Source organism: Salarias fasciatus, chromosome 7, assembly GCF_902148845.1.
Source record: "Salarias fasciatus chromosome 7, fSalaFa1.1, whole genome shotgun sequence".
In the NCBI taxonomy this organism is placed as follows: Eukaryota; Metazoa; Chordata; class Actinopteri; order Blenniiformes; family Blenniidae; genus Salarias; species Salarias fasciatus.
In genome coordinates, this window is record NC_043751.1 from 25916810 (window position 1) to 25942718 (window position 25909).

Sequence of the window (25909 nt, forward strand, 5' to 3'; positions counted from 1 at the left end):
CTGATGTGATTTCACTTGAAACGTTTCCTCAGTGGAGTCCAGGACAGTTCAGAGGAATCAATGAACGGAACTTACTACAAAGGTGACTGTCGCAGTATTAAATTGTTGGACTTCATTCCAGACTGAAGTTTCTATTGTTGCTATCAGTCCAACTGGGCTGATGCTGAAGGGAGGACTGATGCGGATCTGGCTCATGTGCTGCGACGGCCTGGAATGGAAACATATCGACCCCTGGATGGCTGCGTATCGACGAGCGGATGGATTTCAGGAAGTGACCTTGGATAACTCAGACGAGTACCTGAGCAGAGAGCGGCTCATTTTCTCCCAGAGCACATCTCTGGCACCGGCTGCCTCTCTGAAGTCACACTGCGGCTCGTATCCCCTGTTCGAGGTAAATATGCTCCGCTGGACTGATCTGAGGACATCTGTAGACTGATCTCCTGTCTCTGCAGTCTTCCTGTGATGGCAACGTGATGCAACCTGTCGCAGGTCGTTTCCAGAAGGACATAGAAGATTAGGAGAAGATTCTGTCTCTGAGCATCTGCTCATGAGCCAGGCAAAGTCACATCTTAATCAGTGTCAACATTAAAACTGATCAAACAGATTGCATGTGGATATAGTCTCAGTAAATGATTCAAGTACAGAGAAGTCATTGTATGAAGATTCTTTCACCTTAGAGAACCTTTACATTGGATTTAGTGACACCAAGTGGCATTGTTTCTCACTACAACCAACACTTGCAGAAGAATAGGAGAATCTATGGCAACCACAAAAAGCACAGTTCCTCTAAGTTGGAAAATATCCAACATGCAAATCACAGTATAAAATACTGGGTTTGGTGTAGATGAAAAAAAGATGATACTTATCCATCATCTTTCGAACTTGCAATTTACTCTGCAACAGAAAATGACCCAAAACATTCAGCCAACGCATCTTCACCATAAAGAACTGGAGTTGTGCAGATGTTGGGATGGCCTCCCTCCACATGTCTCCCATTAACTCCACTGAGATTATGTAATCCTACAGATTGAACTGACTCATCCTGTCGACACTGAAGACGTGTGGTTTGTTCTCGAACCAAACATTCCTGCTCATTTAATTCATGAACCGTGTGTGCACGCATATTTGTATTTCTGGAGTTTCTTTCTTGTTGTTTGACATACTTTCTTTTTAGTTTGTGTTATGTAACATCAAGATGCCGGATTTGTGCAGTTTGGGAGTTTTCTCCTTTCTGTTTAAACAGTCTTCAATACGTTTTTGGATTCAGAAATATAAACTGGGAGTATCTTGAGGGATTTCAGCTGTTTTGGGAATGTCACACTGAATAATGCTGAGTAATGATTTCCCGCCTCTGTTCATTCACACTGTTTGTTGTTAATTGGAAATATTTAAACTCTGGGCACCTCTATTTTTGTACATTTTCTCACATTGCTGTGTGTGTGTGTGTGTGTGTGTGTGTGTGTGTGTGTGTGTGTGTGTGTGTGTGTGTGTGTGTGTGTGTGTGTGTGTGTGTGTGTGTGTGTGTGTGTGTGTGTGATGCATCTTTTAAACGCTGTGTCCTTGAGAGAAAGACATCTCCAGCCAAAGACCTTCAACCCTCTGATCCGCTCTGTGTGGAGGAGAGACTGGTTCACACCGCCCCCGTGTGGCTCTGGCTGGTATTACAGCAGAACACCAGCGTTCTGTCAATCATCCATAAAACTCCGCCCCCAGATGGAGCTGATTGGTCGCCTGCAGGGCGCCGGAGTGTCAAGGAGCCAATCAGCCGCCTCTGCCTCCTGTTAACAGGGCTCCTGTTCTGAATGCCCCCTCTGTCGCCTGTGATGCTGTTATTTATAGATGCAGGAGGATGCATAGTGAAGCATGGCAGAGGAAGAGGAGGAGGAAGAGCAGAGATATGCTCTAATGATCCCTCCTAGACAAATAGGGAGGAGGAGGAGGAGGAGAGGAGCCCAGTCTTTTCTTCTTCCCCAGAGCAAAGAACATATTGATCCCTTCTTTTTAAACAGCATCTGTCTGATCAGTGCGTTCCTGAAAGAGGGTGAAGGAGTAGAAGGAGAGGAGAGCAAGCTATTAACAGCAGTTTGATGGAAAATTCTAAAATCTGCTGAAAACACCACAGGCTTTCTGGGAAATTAATTTGCACACATCTAATTGAATATGACACCTTATTCTGCTGTAGTTTGTTAATTTGGCTCCTGTCTTACTGTGAGATAATTAAAAGTTCTTGCTCTGGCTCACTCATTCACAATGAATTGTCTCCACACATGAAATATCATACAGTTTTGTTCCTGCAGTTACACTGGTGCATTTTTTTTATATTTGAGAAAACATCCTGCACATTGCTGCATTCGCCCTATGAAACATCTTAAAAGAATTAGCTATTACATTGAATTATAAACAAAGAGTCTTCTCGGAAGGTTTCCATATGAAAAAAGGCTTAAATGTGTTTCCTTTGTATCAGAAATTGTGTAGAAACTCTTAAAATTATTAAGTTTTAAATGAACTGAACCAAAGAGTATGACCAATTTTTCAGTGAAAACGTTTCATTGCTCTATATCACATTTTTTTGTGATCAATCTCAACATGAACTATCCACACAAAACAAAAAACTGCCTCATTCACGCTCTGACCCGTCAGATAGAGCCCGGGTCCCAGCTGGCCACCAGCTCCCCGAAAACTAATTGTTAATTTTGGGGTGAAAATGGGGTTAGTGAGCACAAAGGCTTTGAATTAGAAAGAAGAACAGATGTGGTTCCTGAAGAGCTTATTGTAAAAATAACAAGGAAATTTGAATGAAGAATCAAGACAAATGACAAATATCTGTTAAAACAACAACAACAACAACAATAAACATTGTGAATCAGAAGCATGAAAGCAAGACAGATTAATAGGGATAAGGAAACATCACCTACAAAGAATCAGTGGCGAAAGATCATGGAAGAAATCTTCTTCATAGAAAAGGTAACATACTTACTCAGGCTTTTAGGAGCAAAACTGAAAAGAAAAAAAGGACTGTATGCAAGACATAAAATGGACAACAATTAAGCTATAGACAATAATAATAAACCTGTCGTTCAGACTCATAGCATGAGGGTATGTCTCAATCGGCACTGTTTGCTTGGTTTGTATTCTTGTTTGTATATGGAAAATATCTTATAATAAAGGTTTAAGTGGAGAAAAAAAAAAACAACAGGACCAAATGAATAGATCAAATAATCTGTTTTGCATTTATAAATCTGTGAAGAGCAGGCTGGTCCTGGCATTGTGCTCCTGTGTTTCTGGCCAGAGCAGCAGCAGAGCTGACAGTATATAATAATTTCTCCATTAATATGGTGTCCATTGTAAGTGCCCCTCCTGGGCAGGTTCACTGCACCTGGGTGCTTCTCTGTTGAGAAATAAGTCCTCCTGTGAGGTCTTTCTCTAGCCGTGTGAAAACAGCAGTCTGCTTCAAGCCCAGGATTTGAACAGATCTCCGTGGCATTTTAAAACAGAGCTTCTACGCCCATGTTTTGGTGTGTGGAGCTGGAGCCTATCTCAACCAGCAGCAGGCCAGAGGCTGGACACACCCTGCACAAGCCGACAGTCAGATTCAACATGCTGGAGTAAAGCTATGCAGCTGAAAGCTTTCCCTCACACTTTCCCTCACACTTTCCCTCACCTGTCTTCAGCTCACACCTCACTCAGTCACAAACAATATCTTTCTCCTATATTATGTCAATACTGATACTGATACTTACCCTGTGTCATATACAATTAAGCAGTCCAAACCCACACAAACAAGGATAGACTGAACAGGATATCAAGGGAGTTGTCAACCCGGCACCTCCCTTCTGTCAAGTTAGATCCAACACATCTCTGAAAGCCTCGATGAGGCTCCACTGGCAGCATGTCTCTTCTACCTGAAACACTCATCTCAAAGCCACAATAAAATAACGTTCACAAACTGATGCAGGAAGTTTCAATACTTTGGTTAAAACTGTTTAGAATATATAAGTTACACTGGCAAACTGTGCAAAAGCACAGTACGTAGGACTGATGTGACGTTTGTCCATTGGGTGAGTGGTGAGTGTGGCTCTCAAAGTTTTATTGATTTCAGTTCCACGACACGTGTAGTTCATATGACGTTTTGAGTGAAAATGCGTTGTTATATTTTCATTTTAGAAACGTTTTGCATTTACACGGCAACATTTTGAAAATGATGTTTGCTCAAACAAAAATTCAAAAAATACTGAAAATGATGTAGTTTTCATGCCAGCCAGGCCACTAGTAGGTGCTGTTGTTTGTACTAGTGCTGAAAAAAACCCATATAAATTGATAAATAGAGAGCAATAGCTATAAACATAAACAATGCCAAGCATATGGACATTCATATGGGAGGATGATCTAGTCGGCTTGTTGCAAAATACATTTTCGTGGCAACAGTTGATTATATCAAGGGTACTCTTTCGTGTTTTTGGTCACTACAAAATTGTGTTTCATTCTTCAAAAATTGTATTTCATGACCAGGGCTCAAATAACTATTTCATGGCCGCAAAAACTATTTCAGGGCACAAACGACATGTTCACAGCCACAAATAATTTCTTGTGGCATCAAAAGAGTATTTCATTACTACATTTTTCCTTTTCATGGACGGAAAATATTATTTCAGGCCACAAACTACTATTTTTTAGCCACAAAATACTATATTTTGGCCACAAAACAAATGTCTTTTTCACCCACAAAAATTGTGTTTCATGGGTACAAATGAGTACCATTTACAATTTCATAGACACAAATTGGTAATTCAGGCCAGGCCGACAATGACTATTTCGTGGCTATTGATTACTGATTTGATCTCCACGGAATAACAATGTGTGGCCACAAATTTAAGTTATATGTGAGGTGGAATTTGTGGGGCTCTGAAGATGTCCGTCTTTTTATTCAAAGCAGCTGATTTGACACTTTTATTCTCCTCTAAACTTGTCAACTACATCTCCCACTGCGTCTGCGGCCGCACGCGCTTTACGCGCAGCACAGACGGAGTGGGTCGGGTCTGTGTTTACTTCCGGACTCCGATTTAGACTTCGCTCAGAAAGCAGCGGCAGCGGCTCCAGTGGAGATCCAGGCTGGCAGCTAGCTCGGCAGCCGTACGGGGCTTCATGACAGAGGTTACCGGGTTGGACCAGCAGCGGCATCCGGACACCAGAGCCTCGCTCGGCGCCACAGTGCAGGCTGGACTCCGGGCGGACCCGCACCGCCCGCCGCCTCTCTCTCCGCTTCTCCTTCTGCTCAAAGTCACCCGATGCTGCGCTCCTGCTACCAGCTAACACACTGATCTGACTGCCACTTCATGATCCGAGGCTAGGGGATCAAAACAAGGACAATCGCTCAAAGTTTACGCCTCGTTCTGCGCGTGACCGGCCGGGATCCAGCCGCAGGGAGGGACGCGGGCCCCCGGTGGGGAAGAGCGACGGGACTCGGGAGCCGGGTGGTGGCTGGATAAACGAGGGGGTTGCCTCCAGCTCCTGGTGGATTTATCCCCTGCCAGCTAACGTTAGCTCCGCTAGCTCCAGACGGCACCATGGATTGGTTCATGGGGTGAGTACGAGACGGCTAGCGTGTAGCTCCAACATGACAGCTCGGCTGCGCCGTGTTTCCGCTGCTGGCTGCAGATTCTCCCCTCGGTGGGTGACACCGCCGGAGCCAGCCTCAAACAGGTGCACCGGGGGCTGGACCGCTCCGGTTTCCACTTTAGGACATAAATCTGGCAGGCAGCGGGTAGCATGTTGCTTAGCTTAGCACGGCTAGCTCGGTAGCCTCCTGCAGCGGGTCAGCAGCCGCATGAACAGCCGCGGCCGGACGGACGGACGGACGGAGGGACGCGGCTTCCCGGCGTCCGTCCAGCCCGGCGACAGCCACATTGTGTGTTGATAAAACCGGGGGAATTCTCACGGTAACGAGTCAGCCGGCTGTCAGGCGTGCTAACGCGGCTCTGAGTTTATTTCCAGTGCAAGGTGCGCTGGCCCGCTTCCACCCAAACTAATGCTGATGAGCAACCTTTGGCCCACAGCGAGCCCCACACGCACCCTCACGAGCACAAACACACCACTTCTGCTCAATTTAGAGAGTAAAGACACTGAAATGCAACATGCATGGATGGTAATTCACTCCTGTAGTTTACAGGACAATTTCACAGGGGGACACAAATGATACTGAATTACAGCATATCAGTGATAAATTCCGCACTGTGTCCTTATCGTGTTTGGGTTTTGCTTTTTTTCCTGAAGTGAATAACTAATACAGCAGAAATACTTCATTATCAGAGGACAATTCTTTTTAAAGCATTGTTGGAAAACTGAATTACTAGAAAAGAAAGTTGACAGGGCCAAATTATAGTAGGGTGAGGGTTGGGCTGTTAAACCCTGTAAGTACAGACTGTAAGATGACTCAGGTAAGCACTAAAAGGGTGAGCTTAATAGAAAACACAACAAACACAGTTTACTAAATGAATTATGTTCACATGATGGAACAATCTCCTGTGACTCTGTAGTGCTGGTATTGGACTGTTTACAGGACGTTTCAAGTCACAATGAACCGTTTCTTTTTTCATTCCAGACAAAATTTTTCAGTCCACACAGCGACATTTTGAAAATAATGTCCGTTTACATGGAAATGATAGGAATACTGAAAACGATAATCATGCTCTCGGAGAACATTAGGCTATAAACATGGACATGTGTATGGAAGGACGACCAAGTTGAACTGACATTCTGAGTGACTTTCAACTCTAAAACTAACAAGTCGCAGCAGAATACGGACTGTCTGGGAGTCATGACATTCTGGAGGGAAATGTCGTTATTGTCCGTTTACCGAGTACGTGCAGAAGAATTATTTTCTGCAGCCGTGGCGCTGAAGTGCAGCAACGTCATTCCTGCCGTCTGTATGGAGACGAGTCCTGACTGTTTCCAGAAAGTTGCATTTTTGCCCGTCTACACCACGAGGGAAGCATTCTTGAAAAGATCTACCTTGGGAACTGTTCTTAAGATGATTTATTTCCAGTATCTCTGAGGACTATTCCCAAAACTCAACCGAAGGGTTGCATTTTCAGAGGACAGCGCTCACCACCGCAGACTCATAGAACACCTTCAGCACGGTGCGGCAGGTGTTGAAAGACCTTAGATGCCTCGAAAAATAGAGACGATCTGACCAAGAGGCAGAGAGGAGACACAAAGAAAAACATAGACACCACTATAGACATACATGCAATAAAACTGTCACAGTCTTAAAAGAAAGAAAGATTGACAGTGTTTATATTAAGAAACAAATCGATTAAAAGCTAAAAGCAAAGTGCAGTGATCTGTGATTTGTGTTGTGAGTATTGAGAAGGGACAGCAGGCATGGAGGAGTTTTGTAAATGGAATGAAACCAGTCTGTCGGACTGTCCAGTTTATGATCGAATCCAGCAGCAGTGGTCAGTTCTGAACAGAGCTCCAGTCTCCAAGCAGCTCGCAGCATGGTGAAGAACATCCAGCATGTGAAGGAGAATTTCTGTGTCAGAGCTATAGATTACATCGCTGTAATCTTATGACTGGGAGGAATGTCATTTTGACCATAAGTTGTTAGGCAGTATGTGTAAAGGACCATTTGTTTCGGTAAAGAAAAGCAAAACAGGCTTTGACCTTGGTGAGCAGTTCACTCTTGATGACAGGCCGTGGACACATGCAGCGTCAATTCATGTGCTGAGTTCTGGTGTCATATAAAACCCCTCAAGCTATTTCGGCTCAATTATTGAGCTGAAAAAGCGCAATCATAATCCGAATAGGCTGCCAGGAATTGAGTAAAACTAAGTCAGCTTTGTCTGAGTGGAGGCCTCCAGTCTCAGACTTTTATGATGATAAATAAGCTCAGTGTACTTTCTGCCTTAATGTAGCCAGCAGCACCTGACTGACGCTGGTCAATGCAGTGGGTTATGGTTGTGTATTTTTAGCCGGGGGCTGTCCCGGTCATGAGTTTGAGTGAAGCTTGTGATCACCGCGTTGGACACCTGCTCTCAGGCCGCAGTTCAAAGTCATGATGGCTGTGTTCAGGATTACCCTGTGACTTCAGTGCAGAGAAGCATCAGAACTTCACAATGGCCCGGTTCACTGCTGCAGCACCCTGATGTTTCAATCCTGTGGATTTGTAATGCAAACTGAAGTGGAGACTTGTTTGCCTGTATGCAAAAAAGCAGGGGGACTCCACCAAGTTAAAGTTTAAGGTGTGTCTGCAGCTTGAAAGTGGAGGATGTTTTCACGGGTGTTTCTTCTCGTGACGTTTGGATGTTTTCCTGTGAGATAACAGCACGGCCTGCTTCAGCACCACCGAGATAAATCTTCTCCGAAAGACACACGAAGAACTAAGACTCCTGTGGTGAGCCGAGTCCTGACAATAATATGGGCTCCACTTCTGTATTTTTGGGGCATTTTGTAATTTTTGAAGATGGTTAAATGCACACCATCAACCACATATACAGGAAAAAGAGAAAAAGAAATGAAACTGCAAAGTGGTTATATTGCATGCAGTGTGCACAGTGATCTTTATCTGATTCACCACTTCTGGTTACATGTGGCTCCTGGTCTGTGCTGCAGCCAGGAAGTTTGTGCTCTCACCTTAGTATCACTGTGTTGAACGTCTTCCTCTTACTCATTTATGCCCACACATGTTTCGATGATTTTTCCAAAGCACATTTTCTGTCACACAGACATCACACACTCTGGGTGTACAAACACATTTTATTAGCATGTGTTTCTTGATTTATGCCTCAAACTGAAAGGATGCTGCAGATTTATCCGACCTGTTCAGTCTCCAAGAGGTTTGCTTTGCGTTCTGTTTGAACTTTTCTGGTTTTGCTAGCCCACTGGTCTCGGGTTACTTTGCCTCTCCCAGTTCAGAATGTGATTTTCAGGTCTTAACCTTCTCTTGGTTTTTTTTCTCCTCTGATCTGAAATGATAGTTTTTGACCCAGCAGCTGGTGCTGTCAGACCTGATCTGGTTTGCTTGGTGACCTGTCAGGAATTCAAGAGCGACACCCTGCTGCAGCTCGGCTCCAGAAGAGATGAACGACTTCATGAATTCATGAAGAATAGGAGGGTGACCGCTCACCTTTCTGTCAGGACTGGGACAGATATCATCAAATTGTCCATCTTTGGAAGGTTGTTGCGTCGTTTATGTGAGTTAACGCCCTTTCAGTGAGCCTGTATCATTTCCTCTGAGAAAAATGAGTCATAGCTAGTTATGGAAACTGAAGTCAGGTGATGAAAACATGCAAGTGGAGTCAGGTGTGTCTGAAACCGCTGCAGAACCGTCCTCGCTGATGGTATGTGTTGCAGGAATGCTCTGTGTGTAAGGTGTGTGTGTGTGAGCTGAATGCGTCCACAGAGGAGTCCATGAATGAGTTAACCAAGCATGTAATCACTCTGAATACGGACCCGTGGTGAAGAACGCCACAGCCAAGACCGACGGAAGTGAAGAGAGAGAGAGGTGTAGTGGTGAGGAAGTGTTGAGCCGTCTTAAAGGATGCAGGAATGGGAAGTGACGTACCTCCTATTTTTTAATAATGGTGGACAGGAAGGCTGTAGGCAGAGGATATGAACGTGTTTGATGAAATGCTTGATTGGAGAATCAGACGATGGGGGAAGGGGGAGTTTGACGGTATAGACAGGATGAAGCTCCACAGGGAATCCAGTGGAGCAGATGACAAACCCACGATGGCTTCCTAATGCTGAATAGATGGACTGAAGGAAGGAGATCAAGAGACGGCAGCTTTTCTCTTATCCAGTGGCTCCAGCAGCTACAGATAACACCCACTTCTGTTTTAGACACATGCTAGTGTATCACCTGTGTGTTTTGTGAACCAGTCTATCCGCCGGTGTGTCATTTTGGACGGAGTGCATCATTCCCGAGCCGAATGACCTCGTCTGTGAACGGCTGGAGTCAGACAGGACGTTAAATCACCGGGGAGATGCGCGTCGCCTAAATGTGTCTTTTCCTGCTGGGTGAAGTGGGCAGGCTTTGACAGATGTTTAATCCCTTTTTGCTTTTGAGTGATGGCATGGTAATGCTGAGCGAAGAGCGAGAGAATGGAAACTACAGCGGGCTAAGTGGAGCTCCGCTTTCGGCTGCCTGACCCGAACGGGAGTCAGGTTTAATGTACACTTAGCTCGCGCTGCATCACCTGGAACCTAATGGCGTGCAGGCAGCGTATCGGCGTTCAGCGCTAATGCAGGTCATAATAAGAAAGATTCCAGTAAGAAAGTGCATCAGTGTTGTGTCCCATCACTTAGTGGAGAACAATATTTAGACCTGATATTGGTTTTAACTGGAATCACCAACATATGTTGCTTCTGTATTTAATCTAAATTTTATAAAAAATTTCCATGCCAGTATTTGACTACAGGGAATATTTCTAGTCTGCACTCTCTATTGCACTTCTTTTAAGGGAAAACGTGTCACTTAGCTGATGCTGGCATGCTGTCTGTATATTTTTTGGTATTCCTGCCATTTCAGTGTAAACAGACGTCTTCAAATCATTGCCGTGTAAAAGCAAAACTTTTCTGAAACGAAAATCCAAATACGATGTTTTCACTTGAAATGATATGTAAACAGTTCCTAAGTAAACTTAAGACGGCCACAAGGCCCTTTTTATTGGTGGTGGAGATAAAATGAAGCTGGCTACTTTTCTCTTTCATTCATCCACTGTACTGCAAAAGTCCTAAAAACATAATTTATCGACTCATTTTTTTTCTGCATTTTCTTGAAATTTTAAACAGTCTAGGATTTCTGGGTAAAGAACTCTTAGAAGTTTGTTGGGTAAAGTGCACTCCTGAACTCTGTCTTGTTTTTGCTGAAACTGTCAAAAGATGAAAGCTGAGAGTGAAGACGCTGTCAGGCCATGGAAGGTAGAAAAGGGGAATTCACATGAGCCGCTTTATACTTTGAACTTCCTCTTCAGCGGGAAGCGTCTGTCTATTTGTGCCGGTCCGTCTCAGCACGGCGGCTCTCGTCCAAAATAGACGTGTCTTTAGTGTCTCTGCCTCTCTGTAGCGTGGTGTAGTTTTTGTCACGTTGCTTGTGGTTTTCTATTCTCGCCACCACTTCTCCACCTGAGGACCTTCTTTCTCATGACTTCAGCAGTCAGTAAACATGACACAGCTCCAAGACAAATGTCTGATGCAGTGAGTTTTTATGGCATCGTGTGGCAATAAAAAAAAAAAAAAGATTTGACTGGCAAAACAACCGAGAGAAGTCATCTGACTCTGCTGACGTTTTTCTACATAAGTCAGCATACAGAGACAATTGGGAGAAGTCAGAGGTTTAAAAAACAGGCGTCCCTTTTGGGCTTTTCTGGCTGAGTTTGCAGCCACAGTGCGAGATGTTCTTCCTGATTTGCCCAAATAAGTCTGTCAGGCATCAGCTGTGCTTGTCACATCTGAGGGAGCTGATGATAGATCAGCTGTTTTGTGTGTTTGGTGTCACTGAGCAGCTCAGTAAGGAGTCGCAAAAAGATCAGACCTTTTAAAATGACATTTTCCCATATCTTAAACCAACCGGGGCGTCGAACATGTCTCCCGTGGGGGTTAAGACAGTTTAATCTGGCTCTCGGGTTGATTTTTATAGAAATGTAAAAACAGCAGATGAACTTTGTTGGGCCACTGCCGGATGATTTTGTTTTTGTCATGGAATCGCTCACACATCACGCTGTAAACATTAACAATGGGAGAGTGTGGGCATTCGCATGGAGAGACGACCAAGTTGGACTGCTAGATCAGATGACTCTCGGCTACAAATCGACCAAGCGCCTGGAGAATATGGACTAGGAGTCACTCTGGAGGCTAACCGTGTTGTTGTCCGTCCACTGGTGCGTGCACAGAAGTATTTACTATGGCCGTGGTGTGCGCACGCAGTCACAGCGTTTCAGAGGAATTGTGTTTTAGGACATTGTTGGACGTATGTGTCCACAGAACTAAATCAAACCCATTATCAGCTCAATACGACATGTGATGCTACACCTAAACAGGACGTGCTTTGATGAGTTTCCCTCAATCTGAGTGCGTTTAAGTTGCCTTACCTTTAATCTCTGTCTCTATGTGCCTGCACATGTTTTTTTTTTTTCTCTAGATCAACAGTATCCTCATTCAACCCCGAGGACCTTCCCGTCCCTGCTGCTCACACACACACACACACACACACATATATATAAAAACACATCCACTCGACAGCGCGCTGTCTCGGCCCAGGTGGCTGCTTCCGCTGCTGGCGCCGCAGATGCGGCGCTGATAATAGGCTGTGACAGATGTGCAGACATCATCTTGAAGCGTTCACCTGCTGGAGAACAGAGGCGCTGTCACTACGGTGTCTGGTCTAGACCGGGCTGCAGTCTGACTTTGCTGTCGAGCTTTTCCACTCATCTGCATTGTTTCGCTGCTACGCTGTCGTGTTCTTCTGTATGATGCGAGCGCTGCGCGGCTCTCAGCCTCTCACCAGAAGTGTGTGCTTGAGAAGCAGCTTTTCCCTGTCTTGGAGCTGTTCCGCTGAAGGGAGCTTCTGTTGGCTTTCTGTGAATCGGAGTACATAAAGACCCGCTCTGTTAACAATCAATTTATTGTCTTCGGCAATGAGGTTGCTTTATGGCCTCGCAGCCAGGGCCAGACTTTTAAGACCATACATCGCTGCCAAAACTACAGTAGCAGTTACACTGGGCTGTTTTACAAATCCCGTCGTCTTTGTAGCAGTCCGCCTGTTTCTTGATAATGACACACATCAGTCATCCTGCAACAGTGACAGTGTTAGGTGCATGATTTATTCATAAATCACTTCAAAGGCACAACAAGCAAGCTTCTTTTTGTTTTTTTGTTTTAGAAAGCATGAACAAAGAAACTATCTTTTAGATATGATCGAAAACTGTTTTAACGTTCATTTTCTTACCTTTTTGCACGTTTACACTTTCTGCTTCCAAAGTTCTCATAGCTTTCTATCAGGAAAGAAGAGTATTATTAATACCTTTCTGAGCTGGTATTACACAGACAGTAATTCACTGTGGTAAAGTCGACAGGTTTCTCTTGTAAATTAGTCTTGAGCATAAAAAATGAGTTTATCTGTTGTAACAAGCAGCAAAGATATTGTCAGATGACATGATTGACTTAATTGGCCTCCACTGTGTTTCCCGGGGCTTAACTATAGTGCATGCCACACTGTGGTGTCCACGCTTAAGCAATACATTCAGCTTCAGAAGATAATGACAGCCATATTCCTCTTTTTTTTATATTGATACTGCAAAAAATATTTTTATCAATCCAGCGAAGCGGTCAGCATCTTTCAACATTTTTCCAGTGTGCAGTCGACGCTGGAGCTCGGCATCGAGCTTCACGCTCCTGTGCCATCGTGTGCTTCCATGTCGAGGTTTGTTTACTCCCCAAAAAGAACATTTTTATTCACTTTCAACAGCGTGGGTCACTGCCAGGCTCAGTTTGTCTCCCTTGCCCTCCTCCTCCTCCTTTTTAATTCTCTCCCGGGACGCTGATGTGCAGAGACGTTTGCGTGCCGGGCGTTCAGCCGGAGAGGGCGAGGCCGAGGGCGGCTCAGCCCCTCTCCAGCAGGGCGCTGGCAGCATCGAGAGCCGGGCACGTTCGAGGCAACGCTGTATGCTTAGTAATGTTGTGCGAGCTTCATCAGGGCTGTTTATGTGCGTTTGGTGAGGAAAGGGAGCTGGAAGGACAGAGTCTGAACAAACAAGTCTCCCCTCGTCTCCTCTCCTGACATCGGCCAGTTGTCTCTGCTCTCCGAGGTTACGGTGATATTGTGGGTCAACGGTCGTCGATTCCTCCTCCTCATCATCAGCAGAGCAGAAAAAATAAGAGAGCTACACCATCAGAGCTTTGCCTCACGGACTGGAGCTTCACAGAAAGGTGACACTGAGAAGTTGCTGATCGTGTTTATATTTGCGACACAGCTTTCTGGCCCAGAGCAAAGTCAGGAGTCAAAAAGGAAAATTTACACTCGGTTTGCTTTTGTCCTCACTGTTACTTATTTTTCAGATGTCTTGTGAAAGTTGCTTTGATGTATACTCTGCAGCATAACTTGATTAAAAATATCACGGGGGGAAAAAAGGTGAAAATTACAAATAAAAATGTCTGAAAACAGCTTGAAATGGAAAAACAGTCATAATATCTAAATGGGTGAAAAAAAATTGCTCAAACGGGTAAAAGTCTAGTTAAAATATCTGAAATGACTAAAATCACAGAAAATGAAAAAAAAAACTCAAAAATAAATTAATTTGCAATATAATTTATATAACAATGAAAAACAATAGTTACAGTGACTAAAACTTGGTTAAATCCACTTGAAATGGACATGCTGTGAAGATCTAACGTAACTACTTGTTGGAAAAGGGGCAGAAATGACTCTTGTGGTTATGAAGCTTGCAGACTCCCGGCCTCGGAAATACAGAAAGAAAGGAGATCAAATTGTGTGTTGTGCATCGGCACGGACAAATGAGGAGGATACGGCAGCATTGAACTGTGATTTGTCCCCTGACTGAGCTTTGGGCTCTCCATTCAGCCACAGTAACACAGCAGGGTTCGTTTTGGCTCAACCAAATGTGAGAAATGTGAAAAACGATGACCGGTTGTAACACCGCTGTTCTGAATGTTTACAGTCAACACAGAATCTTCATCTTTACATCATCTGATGGTGGACGTCGCGAGCCATCGTCCAACCATATTTGTGTGAATTGTAAGTGAGCCTCGCAGTCACAGTACTGTATCGTAGTGTTTCACGGCATCAGTGTGCATCATTGAGGGAGACATAAAGACTCTATTCAATTCCTTTTGAGGAGGAGAAAATGGCCTTGCCACACACACCACACACACACACAGTGTTATGTACACACTGCTGCACTCTGATTCGTCTCTTAAGACAGCACTCCACTTCCTCATCCTCCCTTCCTGGTCTCTGAGACTGGGACAGGGAGAGGCTCACAGATGATGCCAGAGTGACTCTGCAGTTTGTCGTCTACTGACTCTGCAGAAGTGGATCACCACCGAATCCTCCAAATGCACCAATGGCTGTATTGGGCAGGTTCCTTTTTCTTTTTCTTTTTTTTAAATGAAATGGGAACTCATCCAAAGTTTGCTGCTTTTCTGACCTTTCTGATGTTTCAGAAAAAGCCCCTGCACAGTGTTGTATTGAGTCCAGGTGCAAACAGAAAGAGGCTTCAGTGAAAGCAGCCTCAGTACCTGGAGCGAACCGGGCTTGTGGTGCTTTTCCACCCACTCACACGGGTCCCGACCTGCTCAGCAGCTTTCACAGAGTCAACTGCTCAGATTGACGTTTAACCAGCAATAACAAGTCGGATCAAAATCCGCTTTATGGGGAGTGTTTGTATGCTGAGAGGTTTGTTTTGCAACGGTTAACTCTTGAGTCATAAATTTGGTGACGTTGTGTTGTTCAGCTTCTTGTTGTGGCACCGTGCTGCAAATGTGTTTACTGCTTCATACTGCTCTGGGCAGCCCGACCACTGCACACCACTGGCACTGCCAACTAACGGAGAGAGAGAGAGAGAGCGAGCGAGAGAGACAGTCGAGGGAAATGAGAGGATGACACGGGGCAGGGACAGTCGTGACTAATCAGCTGCCCCCCGCCCCTCCAGCTCTTGTTATTGGTCACAGCGGGACGCCGTCTCTCCAAACATGTTGTTTAATTTCAGGACGCAGACCCAGGACCCGACTGGCTCCTCCTCGTGCAGCTCTGACGGGCCGCCACAGGCTTCCGAGCTGCTACTGTTCTGTCACACAGTATCATGGTCACGGGCCGCTGCCGGTCAGAGCTGTCTCAAGATTAGCTAAAATAACTGGAGCCCCCCTGCAGCAGGATTTAGGGTTGTTGACGTTGCGGTCCACCCACACAGGACGCCCTGCTCAGCCAATCGCTTTTCTTTTCTTTTTTTTCAACAAATTGAAGTCTGTCAGATTAGTTTGTGGATAAAAACAACATTATATAATACCTTTTTTCTGACTAGAATAATACAGCCCCACTGATGGTGGAAAAAAGTGTGCAGCCCAAAATCAAAGGTGAGAGTGGATCTGCTCATGTCTCAGGCGACGTTTACACAGCAGCGGTGGGTCGAGCTGCTGAAATCACAACGGAAAGGCTGTTTCTGCTGTTTTTGTGTAATCGGGCTCCGTAACACCGAAACTTTTGTGAAACAAAATCAAAAAATCAAAGCATTTTCATGGAAATGGGGCCTCTCTTGTTACATAACAGGCTAATTTGCATGCAGAGTCTGAACTACGCCTTATTAGCTGTCATTTGGGTGTGGTTGGAGTCTAATCTCAGATTAGCTACAGGGTTGGACTGGCTATCTGTCCATGGTTTGAAGATCGTTGACTGGATATGTAGGAGTCTAAATGCGTAATTTGTGTTAATGTGATTTTTTCCAAAAAGAAGTCATCCATGTTCTGCTCATGAGCTAAAAAGTCAAAAAACAGTATGGAATAGATTAGCACTATCCTGATTCCAAATTGTCCAGATTTCCTCTGGCCAGCAAGGAAGCAGAACACAGCCGAACATCCTGTCATTGAGTCCGTTAATGAAATCAAAAGTGAGGAAGTGCAATAAAATGAAAATGATGGGGAGCAGTGGAGCAGAGCATATTGAAAACATCAGAGAAAAGTAAAAAAGGAGGGCGGCTGATAAGGAGGAGAGCTGCATGAGAGGCTGGGAAGAGTGAGGGATGGAGGGTGCACGGGCGATAGGTGAGATATTGAGATAAATGCGGAGCGGCGACGGGGGTCAGGGAGCTAGATTAGAAACAGCAGAGGTCTGCAATAGAGGACAGAGAGGGAGATTTAGCGGCATGGGGCCCCGGCTGCCAGTGACAAGAGAGAGAAATGCAGTGTGGGTCAGAAAATGCTCGCAGACCGAGGAATAAAAATGCTTTGTGTGATTGGATTCCCCGCACCTGGAAACCAAGACGTTACTGAGTGTCGGTCGTCACTCAACCAGTGACGCCTCATTTGTCTTTGAGGAGAAAGTTCTTTAATGCGGGTGGGCTGAGGAGGAGAGTGGTTTACTCCCTCGGGAAGGTTTTCCGCTGAGTGACGAGCTGCTGAATCCGTGCAGCAGAGCCGGTGGGCTCCCGGTGTCGGTGTAAGCCAGCCAGATTTGTCCTTGGTGGCTGAGGCGAGGCCGCCAGGCTGGTCCGAGCTCTAATTGGATTAGAGATCTCCATGTTGCATCAGGCAAGGCAAGACAAGTTTACGCACACGCTTTAAAAGCTTGCGATGCCTCAGGAAGCCGGGTTCATCTCAGTACTCGAGGCTGCGCTCCTCCTCTGCCTCACTCTCTTTTTTTTCTTTCTTTGAAACTTTCCTCTCTCTGCTGTTTTTCTATATCCATGTTAAATCAGCGAGCCCCGCTTTCCCCCCTGGCTGTGATGTAGGTGTGTGTCATTTATTTTTTTGTGTTTGTGTACATGTATATGCCTCATCCCTGTGTCATGGATACTCACTGCAAATAGGATTACAGGAACTGAAGGGAAAAAAGGTGGGACGGTACAGTGATGTACAACATGACTGACGATGAAACTGTCCCACTTGGAGAAAGGACTGAGCACGCCACTCTTGACCTTTTCTCTATTGAGAGCTTCCTGTTTGGCAGCAGCGGTCAGGAAGTCGACGCTGGTGTCAGAGGTGGCGTGCATCCTGATAGAATCCTTTGTCGCACTTTATCTACAAAGAGCTTCCTTTTGCTTTACCGACATTTCTGTCATCTTAAGCCCTGTTTGCTCAACATTTCAAGTGAAAACTCATTTGTGCAATTTTGTTTCAGAAAATTTTTGCATTTATATGTTACATTTTTTAAAAAGGATTTCCGCTGATCTTTATTTTGGTAATGAAACCAAACACAGGCGATGGAGTGACCACCTGACTGAAATTCAACTGAAAGCCTTAGGGAGCAGGAATCTGATATGACCTCCATCATATGAGACTTTGAAAGCATCACAGTGAAGGAATCTTAAGAAGGAGCAGCAAGCAGGTGCGAGAAGCTTCCAGATGCATGAGGGAAAGGAATTCTGCAAATATTAGTGATTTGAAGCAGGGATTGTGCCTATTTTTTCTTTAGCTATTATGATTTTTATACATATTATGTTACAAACTTATTCTTAATTGCAAAAATTAATGGTTAAGAATTCAAATTTCTCACAGTTGAGCTTAGCACTCAAGCATTGAACACTGTATTCTGTGCCTGATCTTGCTCAGCATTGCAAGCACTAGCAACTAAATAAAACAAGTGTATCCCTCAGAGTCCGAACAGTTTGTCCTGCAAAAGCGGAAGATGTCTGCCTGAACAGGTTTTGGGCGTTTGTCATCACTGTAACACGCTCACAGGGTGTGTTGTCTTAATCGGAGCACTTAAAGCGATGAGATGGGAAAAGTAAAGCGGAGCCGTCCCACTCAGTGGCTGCGCCCTTTATCTTCTACACATGTTCCTGTGCGTGCATGTTCGTGCTTTGATACTGCACATGTGGACGCATTCGAGGCGATAAATTAAACAGCGGAGAAGCAGTCGGTGAGATTAGAGGGAGCCGGTGACAGAGCGGGCTTAATGGCTGACAGGCCAGCACCGGCAGCCATATGTTTCATATGTGTCCGCTGACAGCCCCGCCGTATGGCTCTGATCAGCCCATATGCTCCGTACGTCTCTGCGACTTGTGAGGGAGGGATGGGACAGCATGTGGACAGAGATAGAGGGAGGAGAGGAAGGCGTCGCTCTGATGTGTTCAGAAACAAAACCTCCAGCGATATCCGGCCGAGCGTGGGCCTCCGCTTTACGCTCTGACATGAAGGGTGCTGCGGATTAATGTCGGGTTCAGGCCTGACTTTAAGCATGTGCAAAACATGAACACGTGAAGCCGGGACTGTGTTAAAAGCCCGGGGTGCTTTATTTTTCTCAAAAAGCATGTTGAAGAGGAGGGAATTGTTTTGTAGGGAAGGTTTGACTTGGAACAAATACAAAAAGCGAGAGATGAGGAAGGGAGCTGCGTGGTGCGTGGGGGGGGGGGGGGGGTCGTCTGATTTCCGCTGCTGGGTTGGGGTCAGTGTATGGGAGCTGCTGACAAGGCCTCCGAGGAGTGGGGAAGAAGAGCTTAATGCTGGACACAACACACAAACACCAGTACCTGGCTCTGGAAGGCCTCTGATATCCCCCGGAGGAAGCAGGTCCGCGCAGACGCAGATAACGCCGATGGGCTGAGGGCGGCGCTGCGGAGCAGACACACTGTGTACGTACATCATTATAACACGGTTAGAGTTTGCATGCACAGCTGTCTGACACCGTGTCAACACACTGCTCTTTTCTTCTCCGCGGTGTTTCCCGGTCGCAGACCTGTAAAACATGACCTTTCCTCAAAGCCTTGTTAATCACCGGTGGTCTGCGAGCCGGGCGGCTTGTGATAAATGCTCACGCTGAGCCGAGAGTCTGTTAGCACAGGGAGCTCGCTGCCGTGCTAACGACCAACCGAGGTGGTGTTGAGGGGGGGGGTTTGCAACAGTTTAATCCTTTATCCTGAAGCAGAGCAGGGAGGAATTGACTCTCAACTCTAAAACTACCAAGTCCAGGAGAATGTGGCCCTCTGTGGCCTTCTTCACGTGACAACTTTTTTGCTTTTGCGCTGCCAGTTCCTACGATAAAGGCATTGAGAGTCAATGAATTCGCTTTCAAAACCGATCTCAGATTTTTCTCACAATTTTTCTAACCATGCAGAGCTACAGTTGTCAAGATTTTCTGTGGCAGATTGTTTGCTTCTTGTGGACTGGTTTTGGGCCACGAGCCTGATGTCTGCCCCCCGTGGTAAACGGTCAAACTACCTTTTAACTTTCTGTTTTTAAAGAAGCTCGTTGCTAAAATTTTGAAAACATATCGCTTATTCAATTAAAAGACACCCGTCTTTTTTTTCCCCTTTTGGATTTACTGGTGGTTCTTTAAGGAACGTAAATGAGGTTAAGTAATACTGAAATAGATACTCATGAAAATTCACAGTTCAACTGAAGAAATACCGATGTTTCGGTCTCTTTTGCCCTCTTTTTGTCTTCATCCTTCTTCTTTATCTCCAGTTTTGCCCGCACTTCATCATTTCCTGCTTGCCGTCTAACCGGCTCCCAGCAGTGAGTTCCTACCTGCTGGAGCTGCACCGGCCCAGTCATATATCAGGGGGAGTGTGCCGAGCGGAGCAGGCTACTACAGATTAGAGGCGAGAGGAGTGTACCGCTGATTTATCACCAGCCGTTAGCTGGTTAAATGAGGCTAAGTGAGCCAGCCAGTTCAGGGAGGTGAGATGGAAGAGATTAGCCTACATAAGAGCAGTGAAGGGAGAAGGTCTGCGCAGCTCGCCGCTGACTCCTGACCTCTCACATCTTTATGCATTTTCTCCCTTCTTATCGTCTCCCTTTCCTGCTCTTTATGGTAATGTGTACTATATCCGCAATATTCTTGAGTTGCGCATTAATCGGCAAATCTGCAGCAGCACATTTTTGCATGAAGACTTGTCGGCTTTGACATGAGATATTAGATTCTAGTTTTTTTTATGCAACCTTGTCATATAAGCTTCTTTATGGCTGTGCTATGAAGACAGCTGAGATACAATCTGTTTGGATTGTTTGTGCTTCTGTGACATTGCTGTAAATATGTCTGGAAAGCTTCACGTATTTTTTTTTTGGTTTGTTTTTTTAAGCTTGACTCTCACATGCACTTGTTCATAGAGATGAACACATTACACATTTGTTTGTAGCAAAGAAAATGGCTCAAATCAACATACACTTTTTATCTCCCATGTGAATATCCTTCATGAGAAGATCTCCCCTCAGTCCTAACCTTAAACCTGTCCAGATGGAAGGAAGCCCCCCCCCGCCCGGTTATCATCAGGCTCCCATTCTGTTTGTGACCTCCAGGACTTCAAATGTGCAACAGATCTGAATTAAAAGCAGTTCTATGTACGGCTCTGGAAAGACTAGACTGTTATATGTGTTAAAACTCTTCTGAGCTGGACAGCTACTCTGTATTTCTTTACTGAATCTTGGAATGATGCGTCAGTTTGCACGTTTGCTTCGCGTGTGTGCGCGTACGCGTGCAAGAGGCATTCCCCACATCCGTTTCCTCTCGTGGAAGAACAGTAGGTCAGGGGTTTGGTTCGCGCTCGCTCTGGTGAGTTCATGTGTTGCTCAGGGCCGGAGAGCAGGCGGCTGGGTGGGTGTGTGTGTGTGTGTGTGTGTGTCTGTGTGTGTGTGTGCTGCAAACACCCACAGATGGGAGGCTTCTCATGACCACGGGGGATTTCAAGTAACCTTGACAAAGTGGCAGCCATTCGCTGAAGTGGGCAAAGTATTATTTTGGTTACATCCCGCTGTGTGACGTTTGTGTGTGTGTGTTTTTAATTTTTTGGGTTCTTTTTTGGAGGGAGTGTTTTTGCAGTCAGCATTCTAATCCTTTAAATGTTGTTTTTGATAAACTGGGTAATCATTTCGCATTGCTGGCCCCCACAGTTTGGTTTTTTTCATGGCCGTTATCGGCACCGTGCCTGTGCGCGCCTGTATGAGCAGGGTGTGTGTCCTCGTGCACACCTGTATCCGTGCACATGTTTACACACGTCGTCATGTTTTGGCTCCGACTTGTCACCGCTTTATCTGCTCTGCTGCTGGCCGCCTCCGCCCGCTGCGAGCAGCTCCCCTTTCCTTCCCATTGTTCGCTCTCGGGGCGAGGACGCCGAGTGCGCAGCAGGAGCTCGCAGGAAGCCTCGAAAGGAAGTACTGAGATGCAGAAGCACAGGAAGCGTAGCGTACCTTGCGCGGTGGGCTTTGGTTTGCCTGTTGTACGGCGGCTGTAGCCACTTGTCTGTTCTTTTAAACCTTTCGGTTTCGTGCATCTCGCTCGGTCAACTTCCTTTAATCACTTTGCGTTGGCTGATCAAATAGAACCAACGGGACATGAAAAATTCACCTTTCCAAAAACAATGAATGTATGAAACTGAATTTTTGATTTTAACCGAGTGACGCTGCCTTATTGGGGTCGTCTGTCTGGACCTCGGCTCTCACAGCTGCAAAGGGAGCAGATGTGTTGGGAGGCGGTGGCAGGTCAGGGATGCCCTTTAAAAACTGGCCTGCCTAGAAACGGCAAACACGCACGCCCCTGCTCGCTGTTACATAACCCCCCAATACTTCAGCTTGGTGTCACTGAACGCGACTGAGAGCAGTGAACCGCTTCCAGGGTGAGGATTTAGCTACCTGAGCAAGGCCTGTTCCAGGCATTAGCTCACAGCTCAACTCCAGATGCTCCATTTGCTCAGCAAATGCTTTCAGTGGGGTTTTCTCACATCCATCAGTCTGAAGATTTAAATACATTAATGGTGGAATTTGGATCTGGAGTCCCTCACAGAGCCTCCTGCTCAGCTCCGTGTTAATATGGATCAGGGTTGAATTTACATGAGAGAATTGAGTTTTTTAGCCTACTGGCTCTCAAACTGCTTTTAGTTGCGTTATATGAAATAGAATTTGAACTGAAATACATCAAGCTGTAGGAGAAGGTTTGGTCGAGGTGTCTGAATTGATTCAAAACCTGTCTCTAAACCAAACTGTAATACATCTTTACAGTCTCCTATTATTTGTTGCATTGGATTGGGGCCGAGAGGCGAGTCTCTCTTAACCATCAGGCATGTTTTTTTGTTTTTTAACAATTGCATGTGTTACTGACACTTTTTTAAACTTTTGAATTTTTTGGACAAACAGTCTGAGCTTGGTGTAGGATGTGGGAACGTGCTGCTTTTTAAAATAAATGAAACAAGCATTGAGAATCAGAATGTGTGACTGACTGTGGAGTAAAGAGATCTTTGCAGCATGTTCTTCCACCACTTTATCCAACTTACAGTGGCTGTGCAAATTATGGACAATGACAGGATACACCCTGGACAGGTTGTCGGTCCATGACAGCACACACACACTCACACACACTTGACAATGAACTGGCTCTAGATGTTTTTGGAGGAAATTGGAGGAAACGCCCATACTGCCCGTAATCAAATGAAATGAGCATTGACGGTTCACAGACTTCCCTTGAACTTGATAACTGTGAGAAATGTGAGTCAGTAAGAACACAAATCTGCTCCTTTGCCTGTTCAGTCTCTTGCGTGCAAAGCCTGTAATTTCAGCATTAAACCTTTGTAAACTTTCCGGTTTGACCAGTTTACCACACATTTTTTTTTCAGTCCTTTATCTAAACACTGCTGTAAGTGAGCCTCAAGAAGTTCTCTACAGAGCGAACACGGTGACAGCTCTCTGCAGACATGTCTGGTTCACTGTTTTGACAAGATGGATGTATTGTGTATTTATTCCACAAGAGGGCAGCACGTCTCCAGTTTCCCTGACTGTCAGAGCAGTGGGCAGGAACGTGCTGCAGGATCAGAAGTGATCACTCATCAGCAGTTGTGTAACTTTGTTTGGTCAATCATATTGATCTCAGCAGGTCAGAAGAGTTCGCCGCGTCCCGGGAGAGGATGTAGCGAGCGCCGCCTGCTCAGCAGGTCTGATGGAGGAGTGACGAGGCAAGGAGGAAGCAATCCAGTAGAAACGCAGAAGTGGAGATAATCAGAGGGAGAACAAGAAACGGGGAGAGATCCAGTGGGCATGAAATCGGATCTGGTTGCATAATCCTGGCCCCGAGGCCTTCCCAGCATACACCGGGCTCTTTCGGCTCTTTCCAGTCCGGTATCACATGACCGCATTAAACCAGCAATACCAGTCGACCAGCAGCCAGAGGCAGCCGCAGATCGATAGTTCGGCTCCGCTTTTATGCCGAGGCTTGATGATGTAGATCATCATCCTGTTTTTGCTATGCTGTTTTTTCGAATAGCAGAATCACCTCTGAGTGTTTATTTTTCTCATTTAGATAGTAAAAATGCCTGAAGCTCCTGATATGATGCTCTGATCTGAGGAGAGAACCAAGCCCTTGTTTTTCCCTCGCCTCCCGTCTTTCATGCCCTCACCGTGCGTCACATACCAGCAATACCAGATGTCACCAAGGCAACGATGCACCCATTACACCGCCGTCCTCATTCATCCTTTCTTTATTTGTCAGATCTCTCCTCGCCTGCTCCCCTGCATCAGTTACAAAGCCTTTATTCACATGCCAGCAATACCAGCCTGCATACCAGACATCAGCACATCGCCGCTGCCTGCAGGTTTCCTGCGGTCCTTCTCTCACCGCCCGAGGAATGACAAAGTCAAGATGCTGGACTTTTCCTGTGAGCGCTGCGTCTTTCTGTTTCTGTCAGCAGGTGGCATCAGAGACCCGCCGTCATTGGCCCCATGCAGCGCTCACTGGTCCTGGAAGACTGTATTTAGACATTCAGTTTAACAATTCTTTAGAATTGGGAGCAAACTTACAAAATGCAGTGATATGGTGTGAAGACATGAAGGGAATGGCATCATTTTTGAAAAGCCTAGTTAGAAAGCATTTAGTGGAAAGAAGTGAAATCATGTTTTATTTAGAAAATCACACAATTAGTTGTCTTTGTGTTTTGGCCTTCCTTGTAGCAGTGCTCTTTTATATGATCAACCAACCTTAGTCAGTGTCCACAGAGTGAAGAAAGACTGTAGTGTGAAAAATTAAGCAAAAACTGAGTAATAATCTAACTGCTGGAAGTGACATGTCTTTTGAAAGTGGGCTCTGAGCCTGACATTCTCAAAATGCTTGAGAAGTGATGAATGTATGGGTTGGGCTGCGTTTCATTTCCCCTATCAGGTGGAATTTCAATTGGAAAGCGAACCTGTCTGGACATCGAAAGATAGTAATGTTTAGGCACCAATGGAAAAATAGAGATGTGAGATTTTCAAATTAAAGAACATGTCAACATCGCTGTCATTTTACTGGCTTTTTTTACACTTTAGCACCTGATCAGAACATTTCAATGAGAGCTATATGACATGTTCGAAGCTCCACATTCTGCAGGAATTCACTGTAAAGGTGTCCTGTATTCATTCCTTGAATGTTACAGATGGACACAGACTGACTGACGGCTCGCTGGCGTCGCCCAGCCGGCCCGTATATATAGGCCCTTTCATACTGCAGCCCTTGGCTTTGCCCCAGCTCACATATACCTCTGGCTGTGCTCTGTGTGTTTGTTTGTGTGATGAAACATATTTAGATGTGAACCCACGGGTGTGAGAGAGAGAGGAAAACGGTATGCGCTTGGTTTCTGGCAGCATAGCCTCCTGTACATTAAATTGCATAATATGCACACATGCCAGTGGTTTCATAAGCTCATCTTTCTTTTTTTTTTTTTTTTTTTTTTTTTTAGGGCAGTGCAGCAGGGTGTGGTGTATTTGTGAGAGAAGAAGTGTCTGTGTGTGTGTGCTTTCTGTATGTCTGTGGTGGAGGACGTGGCATTTACAGTAGCATGGCCTTTTCACTTAGACACGCAGAGTTGGTGCAGTGAGCCTTTAAGTGTGTGTGTGTGTGTGTGTGTGTGTGTGTGTGTGTGTGTGTGTGTGTGTGTGTGTGTGTGTGTGTGTGTGTTTCCATTTTGGTGTGTGCGACATGGTCCAGCGTTGGACTCTGTGTTATGTATTCCTGGAAAGCTTTAGAAGTCGTTGTGGAGGGGCCAGGGCTCTTCTACTGTGGCACCACAGCAAATGATGACTGTTTTCTGGAAGCTTCCCTGTTGTTGGACACAATACAGTGAAGGTTTATTAGCAAAAAAAAAAAAAAAAAAAAACCTTCCTTGGTGGCAACTCTCCAGCATCATTTGTGGACAAAACAGAAGAGACCTCTTCCGTTAACTAGCATCATTGATATCATTAGTATGCATGGACACGCATGAAAGTCGTTGTGAGTTTGCACTGG

General features: G+C 45.4%; 1 protein-coding gene across 1 annotated transcript in view; it reads left to right on the forward strand.

The window, feature by feature from the left end:
• The first annotated feature begins 5081 nt into the window (after positions 1-5081).
• The window catches only part of mob2a (MOB kinase activator 2a), a 59987-nt gene continuing 39159 nt past the window's right edge, over positions 5082-25909 (forward strand). The window contains exon 1 of the mRNA XM_030095577.1: positions 5082-5581. Within this exon, the coding sequence (XP_029951437.1) occupies positions 5565-5581 (17 nt within the window). The 5' untranslated portion in view covers positions 5082-5564. The remainder of the gene's footprint in view (positions 5582-25909) is intronic.